We start from the raw sequence: 23,702 nt of genomic DNA, 5'->3' as shown, positions 1-23,702 counted from the left end.
CTGTCACCAGTGCGGCCACTTACCAACGGGGAAAGGGATGGAGGGATGGAATGATACAAATTGAAAAACAGCTGCAGGGTGGAGGAATCAAGAAATGCTGCAGGAGAGAAAAAAAAAAAGATTTTTATGTTAAAGACAAAGAAGCAAAGTGACACGAATAAGAGCTGCTAATGATCCTCTTTCTGACTGAGATGGTTTCAGTTATAATTTAAACAATGAGAAAGCAGGAACCTGTTTACTGAGAAGTGGAAGAAACCGGTGAATAATTTGCGATCTCAATACTGATCAAAATATATCTTGTATTTTATTATTTATATATTCCACATCTGGGAGTCTGTTCCATCAAAATGTTATGGTGCCTGCTGGGACCATAAACAGCATCTTTAAACAGATCTTAACCTTTTTAAAACGGCATTTAGCTTTAAGCGCGTGTGAGCGAATCAGCTTTCATTTTACAAACACCTGAAAACATTAACAGATGCAGGCAAACTATATCTGAAGGACTGATGTGAATCTACGTGGTTCTGAAGAGCTCCAACTGTGGATGAAAGAAAAGGAACTGCAAGTACACCCTGTAAACTTGGATATTCATATTTAAAGGCTACAACTTTTAAATAAAACAATAAAATGTCTTTCATTGTCATCTTTCTTCAACTGTTGTTCCTCCTGAGAATTTAAAGAACTATGGGTGAATATTTATAGTAATCATGTAATGTCATATCCATGCTGTCCATGGAGTCTATAGCAAGATACACCTTTAAGATCATATCTCCCAGCAGGGGTGTCAACTAAAGCTCTGTCAGGTTTAAAGACAACAGAGCTGGTGTAGCATCTAGTTAGCAGTGGACGTTCAGAACCTGGTTCAGGTTGGTGGAAAAGAGACACTCGGAGCCTGGTTCTGTGAGAGGAATCGGACTTTCTCCATATGAATATGGTTCTGTGTAGTCAACAGCAATTTAAACATGCTGACAAATGTTACTCGTGGTTTAGTAAGAGATTACTGCTCTGAACTTTGGTGTTGCTAAAAAGTTCTGTTGAGAAACAAGTTGCTAACTTCATGTTAGCATGGTAGCCTTTAAAGTTCAGGACAGAGAGTCCGAACTGAACCCGAATTAATCTGTGCCGATTCATTCGAGTCTTTTGGAGGAAGAAACATTGAACCTTGTTGGCTGAAGAGAATCAGTTCACTCGTCCAAAAAGAACAATGGGCCTCATGCAACAACCGTTCGTACGCACAGATTTGTTCTTAAGTCATGCGTATGAGTGATTTAAGAGAATTTGCGCATTCACCAATCTTTTCGTATTTTACGTTTTCTTTCAGGTACGAACAGAATTTACGAGTGATCCAGACCTGTCATAGGAGTTTCCTAAAATAGTCCGCTGTTATTCGAATCAAGTTTGCTTGACTAATGGAATGTATATTTAATTACTTTGAAGCAAACATAAATAAATATATACACTGTACCCCATAATGACGCTGACATTATTCTGTTTGACTTAAATGATGCACTAATTGAAGGTTAATTTGACTCTGTATATAACAAAGTCAATGGGAAGCGTAACCAGCGGCTGACTTGCTACTTTTGGATGCCTTAGCGCATGTGTGCTCCGAGACGTGTAGACAGACAAATGGCTGACATCGCGATTAAGACTGCCAAGGACTGTGCTGCTGCAAATATGCAGCTTGCTAGAGCCACAACTCCAGGGAGAAACACGCCGATCAAACCCAATTCCACCACACGTCCAGCTCCTCACCACCCTTGGATTTTTGGCCACGGGAACCTTTCAGATGGAGATTGGAGACAGATCGGGGGTGTCCCAGTCCTCTGTGAGTCTTGTACTCCCCTTGGTCATCAAAACTTTCATCAGATTATCACCCATGGTACATCAAATTCCCATACACCGCTGTCCAATATGACGTGGCATGTTCGTACGAGACCTCCGTAAGAGAAATTTAGAATAAAAATACGAAAATTTTCTTGCACGAGGCCCATTGATATGTGTGACATTTCTTTCCTGAGCAGCTTCCCTGCCGGGTTTCAGATACCTGATCTCCATGACGTGGGGATCTGTACGGTGCAGAGGTCGTCTGACGACTCGTCTGTGGAAGTTCCTATAAAGTCGAAGTTGAGGCAATTATAGCTGAGTTTGAGGAGCTGCATCAGCAGGCCGTGCTGGGATTCATCGTTCAGGTTCAGGTTCTTCCCCGAAGCCTGAAAACAAGCAGACACACGACATGAACTGCCGATTCGGGCCCTCAGTGCTGCCCCCTGCTGCTCCATCTGTTCATGATGCTCCACCTGTGGGAACAGGACACCCTGGAACAATCCCAGTTTAGCTCTTTGTTGCAGTGGAACTGTGATCACAGCTTTCCAACATGTTCAGGAAACAGACCGATCACACAGTGACTAACTTGTTCACCAAAGCTGAACATTAAACTGACGGAACAACTTAATGATAAAGAGTTTCCTCAGGCTTGTGGCTGGTTCCAGTTCTTCCAGTAAAGCTGGATTTTAAAGTCTCCTGCCTCTAAAGCTAGAAGCTGAACAGTAGCTGTTAGACATCAGACCTTCATTAAAAACTATATTAGCATCTTAAAGTCTGTAATAAACTGTTTGTTTGTGCACGACTCAGTTTTCTACTTGTTTACAGTCTGCTGCCTACATGTGGGAGCTTGTTATGAGAAATTAAAGGGACAGTTCGCCTCTTTTGACATGAAGCATTCATACATGACATCCCATATTAGCAATATCATTTATTAAATTTGACTTACCCCCTGCTGCGTCCTGTGAGCCGAGTTCCAGCCTCGTTTTGGCGTTGACGAAGGTAGTCCGGCTACTTGGCTGGGGCTTAAAAAAATAAAGCGGCTTGCTTCTCAAAATAATATGTGTTCAAAAGAGTAATACATTTGTATCTCAAAATCGTTATCCAGAAAAAGTCAGATCTTACAATCGCTTGGTGCTATTTTCTCCCCCTTCGTATCACTGCGTGCTGCCACTTGCCGACAGCCTGCTCGGAAGCAGGGGACTGCTCGGTCTGCACGGTCTACACAGCACGCAGTGATACGAAGGTAGAGAGAAAATAGCGCCAAGCGATTATGAGGTCTGACTTTTTCTGGATGAACGATTTTGAGATGCAAATGTATTACTCTTTTGAACGCATATTGTTTTGAGAAGCAAAACGCTTTATTTTTGTGGCCCCGGCCAACTAGCCGGACTACCTTCATCAACGCCAAAACGAGGCTGGAACTTGGCTCACAGGACGCAAGTCAAATTTAATAAATGATATTGCTAGTATGGGATGTCATACAGATTCATGTCAAAAGAGGTGAGCTATCCCTTTAACCCTAATTTATTCCAGGAAGCTTTTATTTCCATCTCTTGTTGGTGTAGATTCTCAGTCATCCAGGTCATGTTAAATATTAATATTTAAGTGATTAAGGAAGAGTAACTGGACTTTTCACAACTTTTAAATAAAACAATAAAATGTCTTTCATTGTCATCTTTCTTCAACTGTTGTTCCTCCTGGTGATTTAAAGAACTATGGGTGAATATTTGTAGTAATCATGTAATGTCATATCCATGCTGTCCATGGAGTCTATAGCAAGATACACCTTTAAGATCATATCTCCCAGCAGGGGTGTCAACTAAAGCTCTGTCAGGTTCAAAGACAACAGAGCTGGTGTAGCATCTAGTCAGCAGTGGACGTTCAGAACCCGGTTCAGGTTGGTGGAAAAGAGACACTCGGAGCCTGGTTCTGTGAGAGGAATCGGACTTTCTCCATATGAATATGGTTCTGTGTAGTCAACAGCAATTTAAACATGCTGACAAATGTTACTCATGGTTTAGTAAGAGATTACTGCTCTGAACTTTGGTGTTGCTAAAAAGTTCTGCGAAGGCGTTCCACACGGATCCGCTGGAGCAAACCTGTTTGAGGAGGTTGCAGGACAGAGTGAAGATGTCGAAAAGGGAGGAATCTCTGAATGATGAAGCTATCTTCCTATGTTTGGTCAGGGGGTGCGTCGTGTCGGCCTGAGGAGGAAAAAAACAGGGCTGATTTAATGTGGGTCGTTGTTCATTCTGTGGCGTTTTGTGTTTGATGCACAGATGCGGCGACTTGTTGTTCAGAACTGCTCATTTTAACAACACGTCCTCTGAGCAAATGTGCAGAAAACTAAGAAAAATATTCATCCCATCAGGCAAACGAGCAGAAAAACATTCACATTTAATGAGCTGATATTTAACAACAGACACACAAACAGAGAAGGAGGTCAACAACACCTCTATGTGATCAATAACTCTCCCTCTGTACAATAACAGCTGAGAAATCTGCATTAAGCTGATCGCCATCATCCAATCACAGCAGCCAAAACTATCTGTAAATTCAATACTTTGCTTGCAATGTTGTTAAGAATGAATAAATGGCTAAATAGATAAATGAAAGGCTTCAAATGATCAGTGATTGGCTCCAGAAATCCTGATCAGAGCACCTCAGAACCTGTGACCCGCTCAGCTGCCTTTAAAAGACAATTTGAATCCACCCTGTTTCTGTGAATGAAGGTGAAGGTAAAAACTTACCTGGTTAATCTCATTGGTCAGCTGAGACAGGATGGTGACGCCTATGATGCAGTGCTCCACGCTGTCCTGTAAACACACCACAAACCTAATCAGCACCCTTACTGGTCCTTGAACGACTCCAGATGGATCCGAACAATGATGCAGTTTCATCAATGAGACACAATATGTGCCGTGTCACATGGCCACAGACTCCCACCTGTAGGAAGCGCGTCACGTCAGCGATAACGTTTCTGAAGACGTAGTCATCTTTCTGACAATCGAACCAGCCCAGTTTGGTGATCCTGGCGTACAGCTGGATCAAAGCCTGAGTCACAAACGCCGCCAACTTCGGCCGTGTGGCCAGATAATTTAGCACATAGTTCCCTGTACAGCAGGACGATAACGTCATGACACGTTTGAGACAAACAGCATCGCATAAACCTCCGAGTTTGGAAGCCAACATGCCTGCATCTTAATGTATACAGCATTTTAATTAGTATAGAGTATAACAGGGGTTAACACAACATTCTGGAGCAAGAGCGGTGATCATGAGAACAAACCAGGGGAAAAGAACAAAAACTGTAACTTCCTGGTTAAAAACAGCACAGTAATCTACCGTAAAAAGTAGGACTGGGCAACGATTAAAATTTTTAATCTAATTAATCACATGATTTCCCTGATTAATCACAATTAATCGCATTTGTACGCAAAACCAAAAATGAATCCAAAAGTAGTGTATAGCTTTTAGCATTTGGTTTTATTTTAAATGTGCTGCCATATGAATGAAAGTGCCATAACATTTGTTGTGCAAACACACTTTTAACATCAGCATTTTGATGTTTTTATGTAGAAGCCTCGCTCCACTGTCTGTTTCCTTGTATGTCTAAGTGATATTTTAGACTGGAACTACTACAGTGATAGGACAATTCAACTTGGCTGTAAATGCAGGAGTTTTTATTTTGAAATACGTGCTTTTATGTTGAAACAAGTAAAACAGGAAGTAGCGCCGGTTAGCTCCGTGAGCTTCACACAGAGACCGAGGAGCACCTGTGACGGTGATGTTACCTGCTAGTTTATTTTTATTTTATTACTCCATGCTTCGCGGTGTATGCTGCAACTGTGTGAATCCGCCAATTAATTTATTTTCCGGTTCCGCAGCAGACAGCAACAGACTTTTACAATAATAAAACCTGCGTTAATGCGCAATAAAATATTTATTGGCGTTAAATAATTAACAAGTTAACGCGATAATAACGAGTTAACTCGCCAAGCCCTAATAAAAAGCCCTGAGAACATTTAGACAAAATGCTGCTTTAAAGGGGAAGTTCGTTTTTTTTATTTTTAAACCTGGACCTTATTTCTGGCATAAAATACGTTCATCTACTCACTGATAACAGTTTGGTGAAAGTCGGCGTCCTTTGGACGCAATTTAGATCACTCTAAATCCGTGTATATCCATATAACGGGAGTGAACAGGGCATTGACAATACAGCCTCTAAATATCTGTCTTTATTGCACCAATACTTTAAGACGAATGAATGAATAAACGTGTACTATTGCACTGTTAGTTCGGAGCTGCTGTGTTGTTGTTATAGGAGGCTTATCGGGGGATTTCTACACACACGCGCCGTCAGATTTCCTGTTAGGAAAGCTTTGCTACTTTCGTCCATTTATATAGCAACTTAGCAAATGTTAGCTTATGTTGATCTTGAGAATAATGATGTTCAGCTGATAATACAGCGCCCTCTGGTGCATCAGAAGTCACTTCACTTCTAACAGTCTGATCCACCAGGATATGCAGCCTATCACCTCATCCTGACTGAACGCGAGCGAGCGATTGATAAAAAGTGATTAGAATGCGTACCGGTACTTTTCAATCAGCCTGTCCTGACATGCCGCGAGCGATGTCGCTCCGTCCAGCGATGACGCCGACCCCTTATAAAATCGCCCGCGCCGTCTCTATTTGGACGACATTCCGCGGCGGTGTCCCGCCACTAAACACCTTTTATTGGTTAAAATGAACACGCTGCTTCCTGTTGACAAGCAACAGGTCAGCATCACTCAGGGAATAAGGGACGAGGAGAAGCTGATCTTTACCGTGGAACAGTACCCAATGGTTTATGACCCCAAACACCCATACCACAAAGATCTGAACCGAAGGGAGCCAGAGAACTAGGTGTTTCAAGTGAGTACTTTCTGAACCAATAGAATCACTCCCGACAAAATCGTCACGCTGCATATCAAGACACACCTCCACACCGGTGGACACCTGTGTCGCTCGCTCGCTTTCAGTCAGGATGAGGTGTATGAGCAGACATTCAAGGTGTGCTTCAGCTGTATAAACGAATAATCTGTTAATGCTCCATATTTCTGTGGGTTTTGTGTGTTCACAGTGTAACTAATGGAAAACACAGTAGTTTTGGTACTCAAGTATCGATCATTCCATCGACTGCTTGAGTAATCGGATCAGTTTGTTCTCTGCTAGCGTCCTTCTGAGCTAACAAGCCGACTGATTTCCATTAAAATGCTAACGGGAAATATTCCCTTGTGTTTGTTCCGCTCAGTGGACTGGCTGCTTTCTGCTGAGATGCTGTAGCGTTGACGTTGTGCTATTGTGCTAAGCTAACTGGCTTTTACAATGGACACACTGTACAGTATTTTCTCTTTTCTTTTCTTTGAAATGCTGCCAAACTTTAGACATTTTTCCCCTTTTTCTCTGATTTTGCTCCTTGTTGTTTTCTCCGGTTTGCGCCATCAAATCAAGCTGCTACAAACGCAGCACGTTGTGCGACAGTAATAGCTGTCCGTGTGAAACAGGACGACCAATGAGCCGAACATGCTCGTGGGAGTTAAACAAAGCATGAAAGCCGATCATTTAAATCAAGGATTTTTTTTGTTAATGGAGGAATCGTTTCAGCCCTAAACAAAGTTCATGATTTTTCTTCTCAGCTGATTGAAGCTTTACAAAAGTTTACAAATGGTGAACAATGTTCCTGTTACACAACTATTTCACAGTTTACAGATTTAACAAACTATTACTATTGTGGAGATTACCGAGACGAAAAGTTGGAAAGATGCTGGAAAACTATCTAAAAAAACTATTTCAATCAGAAATGTTCACCACATGTTCAGCTCCAGGTTCCTGGTGTGGAAATGGACCCTGGAAAAGCTTCTTTATAAAACATTTTAGCAGGAATCTACTTTAAAGTCAAAGGTACTCACGAATGTCAATACGTTGCTCGAGGGGTAGAGGGTTGCTGGTCCGAGACACCAGTTTAGATAAACAGGTTGCGGCGAGCAGCTGAGAATATGAAGACTGCAATGAGGGCAAAAAAAAATATAACATCAGTGGAAATATTAGAGACATTTAAGTAGTACTTTATCTAATAGAAAATATAAATCCGTCAGTGAAATTTGTAGCTTTTAAAAATCTCTATTTTAGCTGTATTAATTTTTAAAAGTCCAACCAGAACTAAACAAAGCAAACTGGTGTGTTGAGTTCTTTCATTGGGACCATTGAGGACCAATTTCTGAACATTTTGTCACATAGAAATGCTCATCAGCTTGTTTGTAGTGAATAAACTCTCTCAAATGAACGCAATCATTTAAATTAAATTAATTTGATACAATTTAAGGTCATGAGTCATGACTCAGTCAGTCATTGTCATTTGGTAACAACTGTTTGAAATGAACATGGCTTAAAATACGTTTAAATCAATATAAGTTTATCAGATTTTTACCTTTCAAACATCAAACATCATTTTAAGAAATTGCCTGAATCTCAAAGAAAGCTGATATATTTGCTACACTGCAAAATAAGTTTACATCTATCTAGCTGTGAGGATAAGTTATCAAAGCAAGTGGAGAAGATGGAAGAAACTAGATTAAATTTCAGTCGGTGATCAGCTGAGCCAGCTGCGTCTCCCGCAGCACACTCCAGTCCACTAGGTGGCACCTCTGAGCTGGTTGACAACTGCCAAGGAAACCCAAACGGAAAAGTAAATAAAAAATACAAAGACGTATCAGTGGCGAAGAAAGCAAAAGCGAAGAGAGCAACGAAAGCTGGGAGGCTAAAACTGAGCTGACTTTTTTATTTTTTTCTACTTCAGGGATATGGAAGTGGTGTGGATTCGGTAAAAATAATGAAGAACAGTTTAATGCAACGTGCAAACTTTGCCGTCGGTTGTTTAACGCCAAAACGGGAAACGCAGCCAATTTGTTTAATCGCCTGTAAAGGTGTCACCCCAACAGCTACAGCGTCAAACATCATCTGTGGCTTTATTCTTTAGGCTGATATCTGTATTTCAGCCATAAAAATCTCTACAGTTCTGATCAACGACAACTTCAAAACTGTGACTTTAAAACTAACAACAGTGGGATCTTCTAACTGAGAAGTTAAAAAATATCAAGATAAATAATTATGTTTCCATCAGGTTTATTAACGGTTGGTGATAAGAGCCAAATAAAAATAAAAATAAAGTTTTTAAGTGCTTTTTGACTTTTTGCTGAAAAATATTTGATACTCATGAGTCACATTAGTCCCAGAAACAGCTCCGGTCTTCATTTCAACGCAACCAAAAGACCTCCCGGCTCAGAGTAACACTCACGCTGCCTCTCTCAAGCAGCAGCTGACATTTGCTGAGACAGTCGGGGCTGTTGGTGAACTCCACCAGAGCTTTCTCTGCCTGGTGTCGGACGGTGGTGTCGGTCGTCTCGTACAGCTGCTTACACAGGATCTCCAGCTGGGCAAGGCCCTAGAGAAACACAGAGATATTGAAGACACAGACTTATCAGCAGCCAGCAGGCACGTGACACACAGGAGATCAATACTTTCAGGATTTTAGAACAAAACAGGGGAACGGCCTTCCTGAACAATCATGATGAATGAATATGAAACATGTCAACAGTTCAGCTTCATTCTACCCGTCATTCACCAAAACTTGAACCAGTTTTTTTTTCTAGTTAAAACACGATATAAATATAAACATTTATTTTGTTCTGCTGATATCAGGCTGCATGAATGTGGCAGACGGGCAGCAGAGTGCTGAGTCACGCACAGTCGCAGCGAGATGCCGGTCACTGATAAGCTCAAAATGGAGGTGCGGTCAGGTTAGTGAACACCAGCAGAGGAGGAGGAGGGGGGTCTGCTCATCACATCCGAGCGGCGGTGCGTTCGCTGCCCATACCTGAGTGTGAGGACACTGCGGCGCATCATGCGCGGTCGCTCTGCAGAGCGCAGATAAGCGCTCAGCACCAAACCCTGCCTGCACGTGACATCTGCTGCACGAGATGAGCACAAACACATTTAACTCCCACTGATAAAGTTCCAAAAAAAAAAAGATTATTTTGGGAGTATTTGTCCTGAGCAGGGTGTTCGAATCTTGTGAAATCTAAAAACCTGTCGGAATTGAAGCAAAAACAAGGAAAGATGCACCGAAAACAGCTCATCTAAGATGAAATGAACAGCTCTGTTGACAGCTCAATACAATGATGACAAAGCGGCTCTGAAGCCGACTCTGCACTCATAAAAACAACCAAAAACTACAGCAACATTACACGTTTGGACACATTCAAACAAGCAGTTTCCTGGATTCAACAGAATTACACATTTATCAGAATCTTTGGGTCCAGGTTAAGGCACAATAAGGTCATCTTTAAGGTTATCAGATGGGAATGTGAACAAGAAAAACAAGCTTTTATGCAACCACAAATCTGGAGCTGTGCAGGTAATCAAATTTCAATCTGGATTTTGACTCCCAACAATCTAACGGACACAATCACCTGATATTTGAAATGCAACTCAAACCAAGCGCTCCCTGCTGACCACCTGCCTGCGTGAGTTGAGCGGTCCAACATCAAGCAGCACCGACTCGGTTTTCTACAGGTTTGAATCATTTAAACACAGAGAGAAAGCAGGGCCCCGTTTTCTGAAAAGTGGAATAAAAACTAAATTAAAAAAAAATTTAATCGTGATCTCAGAATTGATAATCGTGCAGCTCTGTATAGAAGGCAAACATATATAAGACAAGCTGCGTGAGTGTTTGTATGAAGGAGAAATACTTGAAGTGTGGACTGTGGCTGTGTTCGAAACCGCATACTTCTCCTATTTCTCATACTAACTTTTTGAGTTAGTATGCGAGTTTGAGTAAGCAAGAAGTTCCCGGATGCATACTAGATTCCCCGAAATGTTGGGTATGCATCATGAGGTTACTACTCATACTCAAACTACCCAAGATGCAACGTAACCGATTGTCATTTCCTGTCAAAACAGCAGTTTAAAGCTAGCTACAACGAGGGTAGGTTCACTTCCTGTTTTCATAACAAAAGCACCAATTGTATCGTAATGGCTTTCTCTATGATAAAAGGCAACGGGTGTTTTATTTTGTGAAAATAACCAGAAGTGCGTTGCTCACTGCGGCTAGCTTTAGTAGCGCCAAATTCGTCGGAACAAAATTGTAAATAGCCGGTATTTTGTCAGATTTTCAACACATTGGGGATCTAAACGACTACTTTCTCGCCTGAAAATGTTTCAAATGTTGTTAAAGTTTACAGAGTTTAGAGCTTAAGTGAAATCAGCTTCAGGTTGGCTGATTTCGGCTCGGGTATTGTGGGTAAACGCTCTGCATACTATCTGATCGATGAGTATGCAGTATCGAACACAGCGTGTGTCTCCTGTTTGGTGTGCTGTTGCCATGGCGGTCTTTCTGGAACCAGAAGTGAAAACATCTGGACATGAAGGCTGAAGGGTGATGTTTCTTTAAAGCAGGGCTCAGTAATATGGGGTTTGTTGTTTACCATGCAATACACACCCCAAAGCTGTAGGGGGAGCTCCGTAGAAAATAGGCGATTTTTCAAGACACTGGCAGAGAGTTGGAGAGGTAGAGATGCTTAACTCGAATCTTTTGGGCAATCCGGGCTGATTGGATCATTTCGAGGAGGGGATTCGAGTTGGTTATACGGACCACTTGAATCACTTGAGTCACTTATTAAAAAAAAAAAAAACAAACAAACAAAAAAAAAAAAACAACAACCTTTCTGCCGTTTAGTGGCTATGCGCCTCGCCTTTTTTTTTGTCCCATTTATCAATTCATTTTGATAAATCAAAGAGCAGCCTACGGCTACAAGTTCATTCATTTATTTTTGTCAAGTAATAATTCAATGCCATTTTATCTGAAAGCCAGACAACAGCTAGTGTGTGCATTTACACAGCGACAAATGTGGTAGCATTAGGTGAGGCAATGCTGAGTTTAGACCTACAAGTAAACAACATGGAATGATCTTGCCCTCCCTATATCACTAAATGATTATTTTTCAATGACTGTACAAGATGCATGAAGCCACGCCAACCGAGCCTGTAGCTGCCGACTGGGCGCTCACTCGTCAAGTCACGAGACAGAATCGAAACTTAAAAAGCTCCGAGTTGGCATGGATCCGCTACTTGCCCGTCTGACCGCTGAATCGCTGGCTCTGGGTGACTCAGCGGTCAGACGGGCAAGTAGCGGTGGTTCTGCCATCACGATATCTATTACAAACTATATTACAACTCTAGAAGCTAACCGCATTCAATTTAGCCGTCGACAGCTAATGGAGAGGGGGTGTGTCTCTCAGGCTACCTGGCTCGGCTCAGAGCCCTTTACGACCTGCCGTGAAGCAGTAGTTCTCGGCTCTCGTGTGTCGCGAGACTTCCAGAGCTAAACAAAGCATGCGGCGCCACAGGCAAAGTTGCAAGCGCTGTTTCGGGCTAGGGCCACCAGATGGAGATGGAAATGTCACCGTTTTCATCTGAACGGGTCAGCCAAGAAAACTGATGATTGCCAAGCAATTTTATGACCACGAAAAAGTTGCATAGCATGTCTTTAAAGGGGAACTCCGGGTAGGGCTGGGCGATATGGACCAAAAGTCATATCTCGATATATTTAGGTTGAATATCGATATACGATATATATCCCGATATTTTTTTCCGCAAAGTGAGAGCTGTGATATTAAATGCTCAGTCAAAGTCAAAGCCAAATACGAGTAGTTTTATTGAAAACTCACTATAAAATGTAAACACTGTATAACAAAGCTCCGTAAGGTGCACATAAAATAAAAAAAATATCTTAAATAAAATTAGCCTATAAAATAAAATAGGTAAATCTTTTTCTGAGGGCAGCATTTATATATAAAGAGATAACAAAATAAAGTGCTCAGTTTAAGAAAAACGTTTTTAAACATCAGCTTGAGATTACCTGTTTATTTTTATTAATTTAATAGCTTATCTGAACAGGTCAACCAGTTGCCAAGCTGTTTTCATCTCCCAGTCTTGCATGAAGTGAACTGTCACGCTCATATTAGGTTCGCACAGGTTCTGCTTGACCACATATCGCTGGTCAACGCAAAATGGGTGACGTTAGCGAGCCGGCCCGCAACGTTCTGTCTGACTTCACTATACATTTGCGGCAGTGCTTCTCGTGCAAAATAGTTGCGACTGGGAAGCTCGTATCTCGGGCCCAGCTTTTTAATAAGCTCTTACCCGACCTGTTCCACTGTTGCAACAGGGACCATGTCTTTGGCAATGTGAAAGGACACTTGTCGCTTTTCTTCTCATACGGCACACAGCGGGAAAATGAAGCTTGCAGTGAGCTTTGTCAGTTTGGGGACGGCTTGTGCCTGTGGCTTCTGCAGCGCGCAGTTTCACACACTCTTCATATTGCACTTTGTGCCACGTTTTTAAGTGATAAAAAAAGATTCGTAGTGCTTCCACCACTGGCTGCAATGTGCTTATGGCACTCCCTACATATAGCTTGGTTTTGTTTTGTTGCTCGTCTGACAATTTGTATCCGAACCATCTCCAAATGACTGAGCCACTGCTTTTTCTTTTACCAACCAAGGGGCTCTCCTCCGTATGCTCCGCAGGTGTTGTTGCCTTCTCCATGTTTGTTTAAGAGTGCCGGAGTGTTCCTCCCCCTCCCCCCTCTGTGCATGAAAGAGGAGGGGCGGAGCCGGAGCGAGGGAAGCAGTGCAGAGAGCTCTGATCAACGGCTTGCCTGAAGCAAGTATTACAGCGCAAATTTGAACTATATCGATATATGCGATATGGTCTAATTCTATATCTTATTTAAAAATCTATCGATATATCTTAAATATCGATATATCGCCCAGCCCTAACTCCGGGGCATTTGAAGCGCATTTCCATTGCTAGAGGTTGTCAAATACTGACGGTAGGACACATCCATCCATCCATCCATTATCTTCCGCTAGACCGGTGCAAATCGGCGTTCCCAATACATGCCCAGTAATATTGTTGTAATGTTATAAATACTTGAACGCAGTTTTTCTAGAGAAGATAATTGTTTTGTATATGGGATTATCGTCCATTGACTGTTTTGGGCTTTAACATGCGCGCGCCTACCGACAAGAGGTAAGTGACATGCTGTTTCTAAAGTTGTTTTGTAACGTCCCCATGACAGTAATGTGAGAACCATGCATATGGTTTTGATGGTAAGGCTTGTGACTTTATTGTCGGATGGTTTATAAAGTGGTGTGACGTTTCTGCAGTGTGCAAGTTGTTGTTTTACGTGGAAGGTTTAGCGCTTGCCCCTAGCCACCACGTATTTGGTTAGCATGACAGGCTGCGCAAACAGCGCAATCGCCGCACAGGGAGCGCCGATTTGCACCGGTCTGTGTCCTACCGTCAGTATTTGACAACCTCTAGCAATGGAAATGCGCTTCAAATGCCCCGGAGTTACCCTTTAAGGGCTTAATTCAACTTTGTGTTTAGGATACTTTCTTTTTTCCCCAACGAAAATATGTTTTCTCTTTAACTTCCTCTGGGCTTCCGTAGTTCAGGAAGCCTCTACATTTCCTTCCCACATGGAGCCAAACAGCAACATGTTGGGAAACCCAGTGAAGGCCCAGTTTCTGCTGCTGTTTGGAACTGGTTTGGTTTCCCAGAGTCAGACCTGGAACAAACCGTACTCCAATGCACAGTTTGTTCAAAGGTTGTTGCAGCTCTAATTTATTTCCGCATCTCAGACAGAGGCATCCGGCCCAGGAGGAGAAATGTGTCTCACGACCAGATGCTAAAGACCGCCACCTGCTACAAAGCAGGTAACGTAAGTGGGATCATTTTCAACCTGTCCTTATGACAGAAGGGGTCCCCTTACAATGCAGTCTCCATGCATGTTGCTAAAGATATGTTGGACATTTATACCGTGGAAAAGCCGGGTTTATCCACAGGATGAACACTTTGGACCCAGGTATGTGCTACCAAGCAGGAAGTATTTACAGGAAGTTGGACACCTGTACAGGTGATCTCAGAGAGCTGAAGGGGTCATTTTACTCTGCTACAACAGACCTCTGGTCCAGGTGAAAAAAAAAACTAAAAACTTGTTTTCAATCATTTCTTTGTTATTTGTAGTTTTGTTTTAACAAAATAAACAAAACCATCGATTGAAATTGAAATTCCAGTTTGGGGAGGAAAGTTGGAGCCAGAACCATCGGCGGACGCCACAGTCCAAATAAAATCTACACCCGCTCATCCACTGTGCACCAACAGCTGTGAGATACATGTCAATAATGTCATAAAAACGCAGATTAGTGACCGTTTCCAGCCCCTTTTATGAGAATATCGGGGTAAGTTTATAAGTTGCTGAAATAATCAGCAAACGCACAGTTTTATCTGGGAGGAGATCCCAGACTCTACGTGAGGATGCAGGTCAGTGGTTACTCATCTGGATGAAGCATCAGTGATGTCTGTTGAGCAGCTGTTTCCAGCAGCTGGATGTTAGCTACAGTTAATTTAATCAAAAGATGAACATCTCAACAGGTTAATATATCGATACATACGTGTAGCTGATAAATAAAGTCCTACATACTATTATTATCTTGCCATGTGACGAAGGAAAACTCTTTGAATGGTCTCAGATGCACCGAAGTTTGAAGCTGGTGACAACAGTCTCTTAACCCTCTGGGGTCCACGGTATAATTGGTTGTTTTTCACTCCTTTTAATTGAACTTAAAAGCCTTTTCTCTTGCTGTGTTTGGTTTGACTTCCTCCCATGTGACTTTACAGTTATTTTGACACACTGTATTAACTCTTTGGACCTAAAAAAATAAATACTAAAAATAAAATAATAAATAAATAAATAAATAAAAAAAATAATTTTAAAAATGACAAAAAACAGCAAATCTGAGTAGGAAAAAGTTAGATTTTTTTTTTTTTACTGTGTATTACAACGTCCACCTGAACCCGACATGATCCATAGCATCCGTTACAGGACGCCTTAACCACGACTGACTCCTCCTCTTCTTCAGTTTCTTCTATCCACATACGGAAAGGCTATTACTCTGTAGTTCAATAATACACATTATTCCTGGAGGTTTCTGTTAAGCTCTTATTTTTAGGCTGAAACATTTTCTGTTATGTTCAATCCTCACGACTCTTCTCCACCTTCTAGTCCAAATTCGATCACTTGTAGCCTGAAAAGATATCGATGAGCAGAGGTTGAAACGGAGGCTTCAGAGCGGCTTCACACAGACAGATGGAGCTCCACTCCGTCACCTCAGTCGTCATTTGGGATCATTTACTTGTCCTTTAAATCACTTGTTTCCTCAGTCGCAGCGCCTTAACGCTCCATCGATGCTGAAGCTGACAGTACATCGTTGCAGGATAAAAACTGCACTGTTTTTAACTTTAGTCACTGAGAACGTAATGTTTAAATCCTGTTCCCATATTGCAGTTGTTTGGAGAAAGACTAAAAGTGAAAATCATTCCTAAACTTGGAAAATGTTAGAGGCGTTTTTGAGCTGCGCTTCTCAACAACGCGTCTTAACACCCACAGAGAGGCGGACTTCATTCATAAGAACTTAAAGGAGAACTGCGGTATTTTCAACATTAGGCCTCATTTATGAGTCGTCTGCAATGTTTTAGAACCCCCCTCACCGCTTTTTTGATGTTTACTGGTGTTACCGGTATTTGCCTAATTTTGATTCTTCACAACCTGCTTCAGAATGGCAAGCATGGTGCATGTCCAAAAAGGTCCGTAAAAGCACCATAAACGTCCGTTTTCAAAATCATCAACGGAGTGGTTACTGGTGTGCACTGGTAATCCATATCAAATTTTGTTGCGAAAAGTTACTTCTGTCGTGTTTTATTTGACATTTTGCACTGGATGTTCGTTGATATTACTCCGCCACCGCTAAGAAAATAGTACGAGCTTGAACGAGCTGCCAAATAAAACACGACAGAAGCAACTTTTCGCAATGAAATTTGATATGGATTACCAGTGCACACCAGTAACCACTCCGGTGAGTTGATTATTTTGAAAACGGACATTTATGGTGCTTTTACAGACCTTTTTGGACATGCACCATGCTTGCCATTCTGAAGCAGGTTGAGAAGAATCAAAATTAGGCAAATACCGGAGACAGCAGTAAACATCAAAAAAGCGGTGAGGGGGGTTCTAAAACATTGCAGACGACTCATAAATGAGGCTTAATGTTGAAAATACCGCAGTTCTCCTTGAACTGTGAACGGTTCTGTATAAACCGGCTGCTGAGTAACAGGAAATGGTTTACTGTTTCTTTGGAAGTTCAGCCAATGGATTACAACTCACGAGCATCAGTTTACAGATGGACGGCTTCAGGAGAGAGAACCTTCAATTTTCAGATGCAGAAACGTTTGCCGACTTCCTGTATCAAAGCATCCAGAACAAGTTGAGCGAGTCAGGTTTCCTAAAGACAACGGCCCCTTTTAGAAGGATCCAGCAGACCACCTCAGTGAATGAAGAGGTCCAGATGAACTGAGCAGGCCACATTATTGAAGGTGGAACTTATGTTGTACACAATGTGCCTGAAAACTCAGTAAAACCAGAGTGTCCACATGTGTGATCAAGCATCTGTTCGCTAAGAGTTCTCCGATCGATCAGATTAGGATCGTTATTCTGATATTCGTCTTAATAATTCGACAGGTGGTCAATAAAAAAAGAAAAAACAATCAGACAGATTGATTTTTTCCCCCCCTAATCGGAAGAAAGCTGCAAGTAGCACTGAAAGCGATTCATCGAGTAGCTCAAATACAAAACAATCCTCAATGTAAATTATTTGCTTCGATGCTCCGTTTAACTCCCACCAACACGTTCTGCTCAGCGGTCGCCCTGTTTCACACGGACCGTTATTACTGTCGCACAAAGTGCGCACGTGCTGCATTTGTAGCAGCTTGATTTGATGGGAGGAAACAACGAGGAGAAAAATCTGACGAAAAATTACTAAAGTTTGGCTGCATTACAAAGAAAATAAAAGAGAAAATACCGTACAGTGTGTCCATTGTAAAAGCCAGTTAGCTTAGCACGATAGCACTACGTCAATGCTACAGCATCGCAGCAGAAAGCAGCCAGTTCACATATCGAGTCCACTGAGCGGATCAAACACAAGGGAACATTTCCCGTTAGCATTTTAATGGAAATCAGTCGGCTGGTGGCTAATTTCTGTTGAAATGTCACCAGAACTACCCCGCTAGCACAAGCACACCATAATTTTGTCCTTAATGTGCCTCTGCCCATCAGAGCAGCTTCAGCCTGTAAGCTGTTAATGTGAACTAATATTCTGACTCACATCAAAGTCCAACCAGAATAAAAAACGGCTCAATTTATCAGACCGTGTTGTATCTGTAAAATCAGCGACTGCTGGTTAAGGTGTCGTGTTAACTGCTGTTATTTCACTCTCTGTTTCTAAATCACTGTGTTTTCTGATAACAGACGATAAAACAGGAAATAAGAGGCTTTATCAGGATTTATCTGCATTAAAATACAGCTTATGAAAGCAGAGACAGTAGGAGAGAAGCTAACAGATGTTAGCACAGCTGGATGTTAGCTAGAAAGCTAATACCTGCTGTTCGATAGTCCTGTTATCAATATCAGGAGGAAAATTTGGATAAAAATACGTTTTCTTTTTCACATATCACACATAAATAACTGACTAAAAGCTGGTTCACGATGTAAATGTTTTTCTTTTAAATAGTTATTAACGCAGGAGAATTTCTGATCCTATAAAATCGATAGAATGCTCGATTACCTAATCAATCGTTTGTTGCAGCCCGTTAGAGGCCAACGAGAACACTCAGAATTTGGAGTTAAGTAACTTTTTTATTTTTAACTACTGAGGCTTTATGTCAAGGTCAGAAAACACAGATTTTAATCATGTAAACAAAAGTTCAGTAACTTCACTGGAGATGACTCAATAATTAAGTTCAATAAACATTTACAAACGGTCGTTAATCCGGCTAAAACAAAGCAAGGGCACACGTGGAGATTATATCCTTCCAACAAAACCTCCGACTAGAGACAGATGTTCAACATAAAGCTATTAGCACAGGGCTAATCACTACATGGCTACAGACAGCATTACCAAAGCCATTTCTCAACCTCTAGAGATACATTTCTGTCATTAATACTACATTAGTACACGCAGCTCTCATTTTCCCTAACGTGGATAAAACCAACGTCACTGAATAAGTGACATCCTGTACAATAAAGAGATGAAGAGACAGGAAATGCATACCCATCTCCATTAAGAAACTAAACCTTAAATGTCTGATTTAGTTTCAAAATGTGTCGTTTTAGCCAACAAACAGCCCAAAAACAATAAAAACAGCTCCAGTTAATATGACTCTTCTTCTCTGGTGAGTCAGGAACATCTGGAAAATGTAGCGAGGCATATTTACACTTTTAAAAGTTCTACTTTCTTCCATTTCTGATTAACTAATATGTTTCTGGACTCAGATGATGTTATCAAAAGGAACATTTACAGTTTGGGAAGTTGTCATCAGCCAAAATTCTAAAATAACTAAAACCTGCAAATTAGTCACTGAAACTACAAATCAAAGACAATGATCGTTCATTTTTAAGCATCGACGAATGAAGTGCAGTAAGAAGAGAAAATACTGACAGTCATATCTGGAATAGCGAAGCTGCAGGTTTGAATACAGCTGTGAGGACATCAGTTTTCTATATGTGTCTCTTATCTCTGTCACACCCAACGAAGCAGCAGCTGTAACTGATTGTCTGAATCCAGCCAGAATGCCGTGAGCTGGTTGCTGCGTAAAATCTAAAAATACATCAGGATGTAATCTATACTATTTCAACTTTTACATTTATTAACTTTAGGGCAACTTAGCCAAATTATTTCCGTTATTCTACTCAGTATCTGAGTTCAGTTATCTTTCCATTCATATAATGTCAGATAACTATAAAAAGGTTTCCTCCTGTCAGATGTGATGGCTTTAAATGTCTAAAAAAAAAAAAAAAAAAACAATTCAAGTTTATACAACAAAGAACGAAAAATTCCATCTCCAGAAATATCAAAGTTACAGATGAACGAGGAAAAATATTATATTAAAAAAACTAATTTTCTATTCACATCTAATCCATTTCTTGAATGAATTGTTCTGTTTTTATGAGCAAATATATCTGCGCAGCGGGTTCTTCTACATTAACAACATCGACAATGTCATCATTAAAGGTGCATAGAAGAAGAGGACAGTTCAAAGAGCAACAAAGAAGAAGAAAGAGGGCACCAGATGATGGCGTGTGATTTCAGGACCAACCGAGGCAGAGAAAAAGAACAAAAATCCATGTAAATTAAGATAAAAATAAGATAAAGTTGCAGATTTTCTTCAATAGAAGCAGTCTGTTTTTAAGTGGCAGGTGAATGGATTAAAAGATGGCTGCCATTTCTAACTGGACCACTATATGTCAGTAAACTAAACACAAAGTTAATAAACTGTGACAAACACAAACCATGTGACAGACTTTTGACTGCTGCTGCCTTTAAACAGAAAAAAAAGACAACTGGAGACATCAGCATGGCCTCGGTGACGCTCCAACGCGAGGAAAAATGTGATTTCTTACAATTATCTGACAGTTTGGGGACTAAACCATCCGTCAACTGACTGGATTATAAAATATCTGTTGGGTGAAGCCTCAGATTTGACCAGATCGTCATTATTACATCTCTTATTGTGTGGTCACTTGTTGAAAACTCAATACAGCTTGAAGAAAGTGGAAACTGATTTAATTTTAAAAGGTGGACAATGTACTTCAAAAATGTGTGTTTTGATTGAGCAATGTAACTTTCAGCTGAATCTTACCTGTTTCACGATGCAGATATACTCATTATGCCATTTTCATATCAGAAATAATGTGTTTAAAAACCCGCTGAATGAAAAACAAAGCTGATTAAACGCTTTCCCATCACCAGCACCAGTGTGTTTACACTCACTGATCTGAGGGCTACAGTGTATTCACAACCGGTCCAGTGAGTACCACCACGGGGATGGAATTACACTGTGTCCCAGACAGAAGACGGTAAAATCCATCAGTCGGGTCTCTTTTTGTCCCTGAGTTGTTGCCGTCAGTTTCAGAGCCTCCATTAGAGTTGGTGAACGAGTTTCTGTAAAGAGAAACTGAGCTGTGTTCACTCTGTGAGCTGAACCCGGGTATCGTGCTCGAAAGGCAAAAATCTGCTACCAATGTGGAGTCGTTTGATCCAGGACTGAATGTCGATTAAACACTTTCTCAAGAGCCAGATGTTAGCAGATGTGAGTTGTTTAATAACACCTGGAAAAGGGGCTTTATTTTCTGTATTCTCCAACATCTACAGTGTGAAAGCAGACCAGTTTTTGCTATTTAAGTTGCGAGAATGTGATACTGTTTACGATCATAAACTGAACACAACTTAATTGTAGGAGATTATATAAATGTCTTATTTGCACTTTTCTCACATGTACTGGCGAAACAACTGCTTACTAACTAAATAATTTGCTTTTAATTTTGACTGAACAGTTACAGCCATCCTTCAGGATGGAAAATGATTATTACTCAAATCTGTAAACAATCCAATAACTGTTTAAATGACATTTTAGGTAAACAGAATGAGCAAGTGTTGGTCTCATTTTCTGTTGTTTAATCACTGTAAACTGAATAACTTTTTGAAACTGGATACATCAGTCATGAAACCTTCATTTTACAGAAAGATGCCATCAAATTAAACGACTTATTGAAGAATTTATTTGGCCCCCCATCTTCTCTTTGAGAGCATCATTCAGGATAAGAACTCCAACTTGTCAGATTTCAGACACATGAACGGCCATCTCTCTGAGGATGTTGCCATGACTTCCATGATTCTGTCTCCTGTATCATATTGTATAACATGCAGGGGAAATGCCTGGAAACAGTCATCAAACCTCTATAGAGTCTCTATAAACTAATCTGTGCAACACCACCACTGGAAGAGTCTGGAGGAGCACAGTCGCCTGAGTTTTATGAGTTTTTATAAATGTTTCAGATCTTAAAGGGCTCAGCTCCTCCTCCGCTGTGTCACTTTATTAACTTTTGCTCAGAGGAATCCATAAAATCCACAAGAACATCTTCCACTACAGACTGATCCATAACTTTATCCGTCATACAGCTTTTGGAGCATCAGCTTCCTCTGCATGATGATACTAAGAGTTGGACTGAAACCACTAAATATCTATTGATTTTATTGTTTTCATTTGAAGAACATGTCTGTGAATGTGTGTGATCTTGTGATATTTTACTGCTGTAACTTTTTTTAATGAAACCTGCCAAGGGACAGCAGATATAAATTAGCTTAAAGCTAACTCTGCTAACTCCTCACTTATGTTGAATATTGGTCTCTTTTCATATACAGTTCTATCACATAGGCAAATGTTGGGCTGGATTCCAGAGGAAGTCTGTAGCTCCTGCATGTTACACAGCCTCTTTACATTTCATCTCTGCTGTGTTTGGCTGCTGTTTCAGTTAAAATAAGATAAGGCTGTCAATCTTATCAGTTAACTTCTAGCTCTCACATTAAAAACCCAGCCTGGCAAAGCAGCAGCATCGTGGTGCTCTGAATCCCACACAGCAAGGTCTCTCTCAGGACATCATGGAGGAACAGCCGGGAAACAGAAAGTTAAACCATGTTCTGCCTGAATTCCCGCACATGTGTCCGGATCTAACCATGGAGCAGTGAAGCTAGCTTCAGGGAGGCTAGCCGAACCGAGCATGGTTGCGTCCATCAACTACATAAGTGCAAACTCTCCTAGTTATCCTTAATCCGGTGCTCCCTGTATCCACAAGCCGTGGGCATGGAGCCCATTTCTCGGGCCAACAGTTTAACAGACCGAGTCATGTTTTCAAACGGGCTCGGGCGGGAGAAGTTGACGTCTGGGCTGGTGCTAGCGTTAGCCTAGCACGCATCAGAGCTCAGCTAATGGTAACAGAAAACAGAAAATAAATATTTACACATCCAAGTGCATAAAGCTCCTCAGTAAGAGTCCGGGTCCTGGGGGTCATAAATGCCCCTAATATGGACCACACTGGCGCCAAATGACAGTACAACAGTTTGTGTTAGCTTGACAGCTACCAGTCCGCCGCCAGCCGTATGTGTTGCAATGTTTACTTCACAGAAACATGTAGATAAAACACGCCGTTAACCCACGGCGATGAGCCTCCAACCGACATGGGCACTGGGAATCACACAGGTTGAAACCCGCGATGCTCCCCGGTGTTTGTTATCGTCCCCCCCTCGCAGCTAGCTCAAGCTAACGCAGTGACAGCAGGCCACGAGTCAACACAGGCGGCCTCATCCTTTCTTTTACCACCGACAGCCCGCTAACCGCCGCCTGCTGCACCCAGCGGCCGCACACCAGCTCCCTGCCGACAACACCGCACCCGGATCCGCGTTCAGCCTCATCCATGCGCTCCTGGACGAACTGTCGGTAACAAAAACATGAAACCTCCGCTTACCTGCACATGATCCGCCATTTTTCTCCATTTCATGCACCTCTCACTCCCCCGCTTATGGGTATGGAAGGAGACAACAGCGCCCCTGCTGGAAGCGGCTGGGAACACTCCTAACTCATGGCCAGCCAGTGGACTCAAAACAACACAAATACACCAAATAAACTAACTGAACGCGTGCTATACAGAATATAGCAATATTAATCTATATAAGATACATACATTACCATTTAACCAACACAAAGTAAACCACAAAATACCACAAAAACACAACTGAACTCAAATAAACAAAGAAAACAAAACTGAACTCAAATAAACAAAGAAAAAAACAGAAAAGACAAAAATAAACTAACAAACACAAATA

The 23,702-nt window shown here is 41.4% G+C and overlaps 1 protein-coding gene across 1 annotated transcript in view; it reads right to left on the bottom strand.

Moving 5' to 3' along the window:
• xpo7 (exportin 7) overlaps positions 1 to 23,398 on the bottom strand; it is a 43,156-nt gene extending 19,758 nt beyond the window's left edge. The window contains exons 1-8 of the mRNA XM_075456367.1: positions 23,345 to 23,398; positions 9,164 to 9,310; positions 7,779 to 7,872; positions 4,774 to 4,940; positions 4,578 to 4,643; positions 3,927 to 4,031; positions 2,048 to 2,213; positions 24 to 97 (exon numbers count right to left, since the gene is read on the bottom strand). Coding sequence (XP_075312482.1) covers positions 24 to 97; positions 2,048 to 2,213; positions 3,927 to 4,031; positions 4,578 to 4,643; positions 4,774 to 4,940; positions 7,779 to 7,872; positions 9,164 to 9,310; positions 23,345 to 23,377 — 852 coding nt within the window. The 5' untranslated portion in view covers positions 23,378 to 23,398. The remainder of the gene's footprint in view (positions 1 to 23; positions 98 to 2,047; positions 2,214 to 3,926; positions 4,032 to 4,577; positions 4,644 to 4,773; positions 4,941 to 7,778; positions 7,873 to 9,163; positions 9,311 to 23,344) is intronic.
• Between the last annotated feature and the right edge of the window lie 304 nt (positions 23,399 to 23,702).

The sequence above is a fragment of the Odontesthes bonariensis genome, chromosome 22 (assembly GCF_027942865.1).
Source record: "Odontesthes bonariensis isolate fOdoBon6 chromosome 22, fOdoBon6.hap1, whole genome shotgun sequence".
Classification (NCBI taxonomy): domain Eukaryota; kingdom Metazoa; phylum Chordata; class Actinopteri; order Atheriniformes; family Atherinopsidae; genus Odontesthes; species Odontesthes bonariensis.
This window is presented reverse-complemented; position numbering and strand designations above follow the sequence as displayed.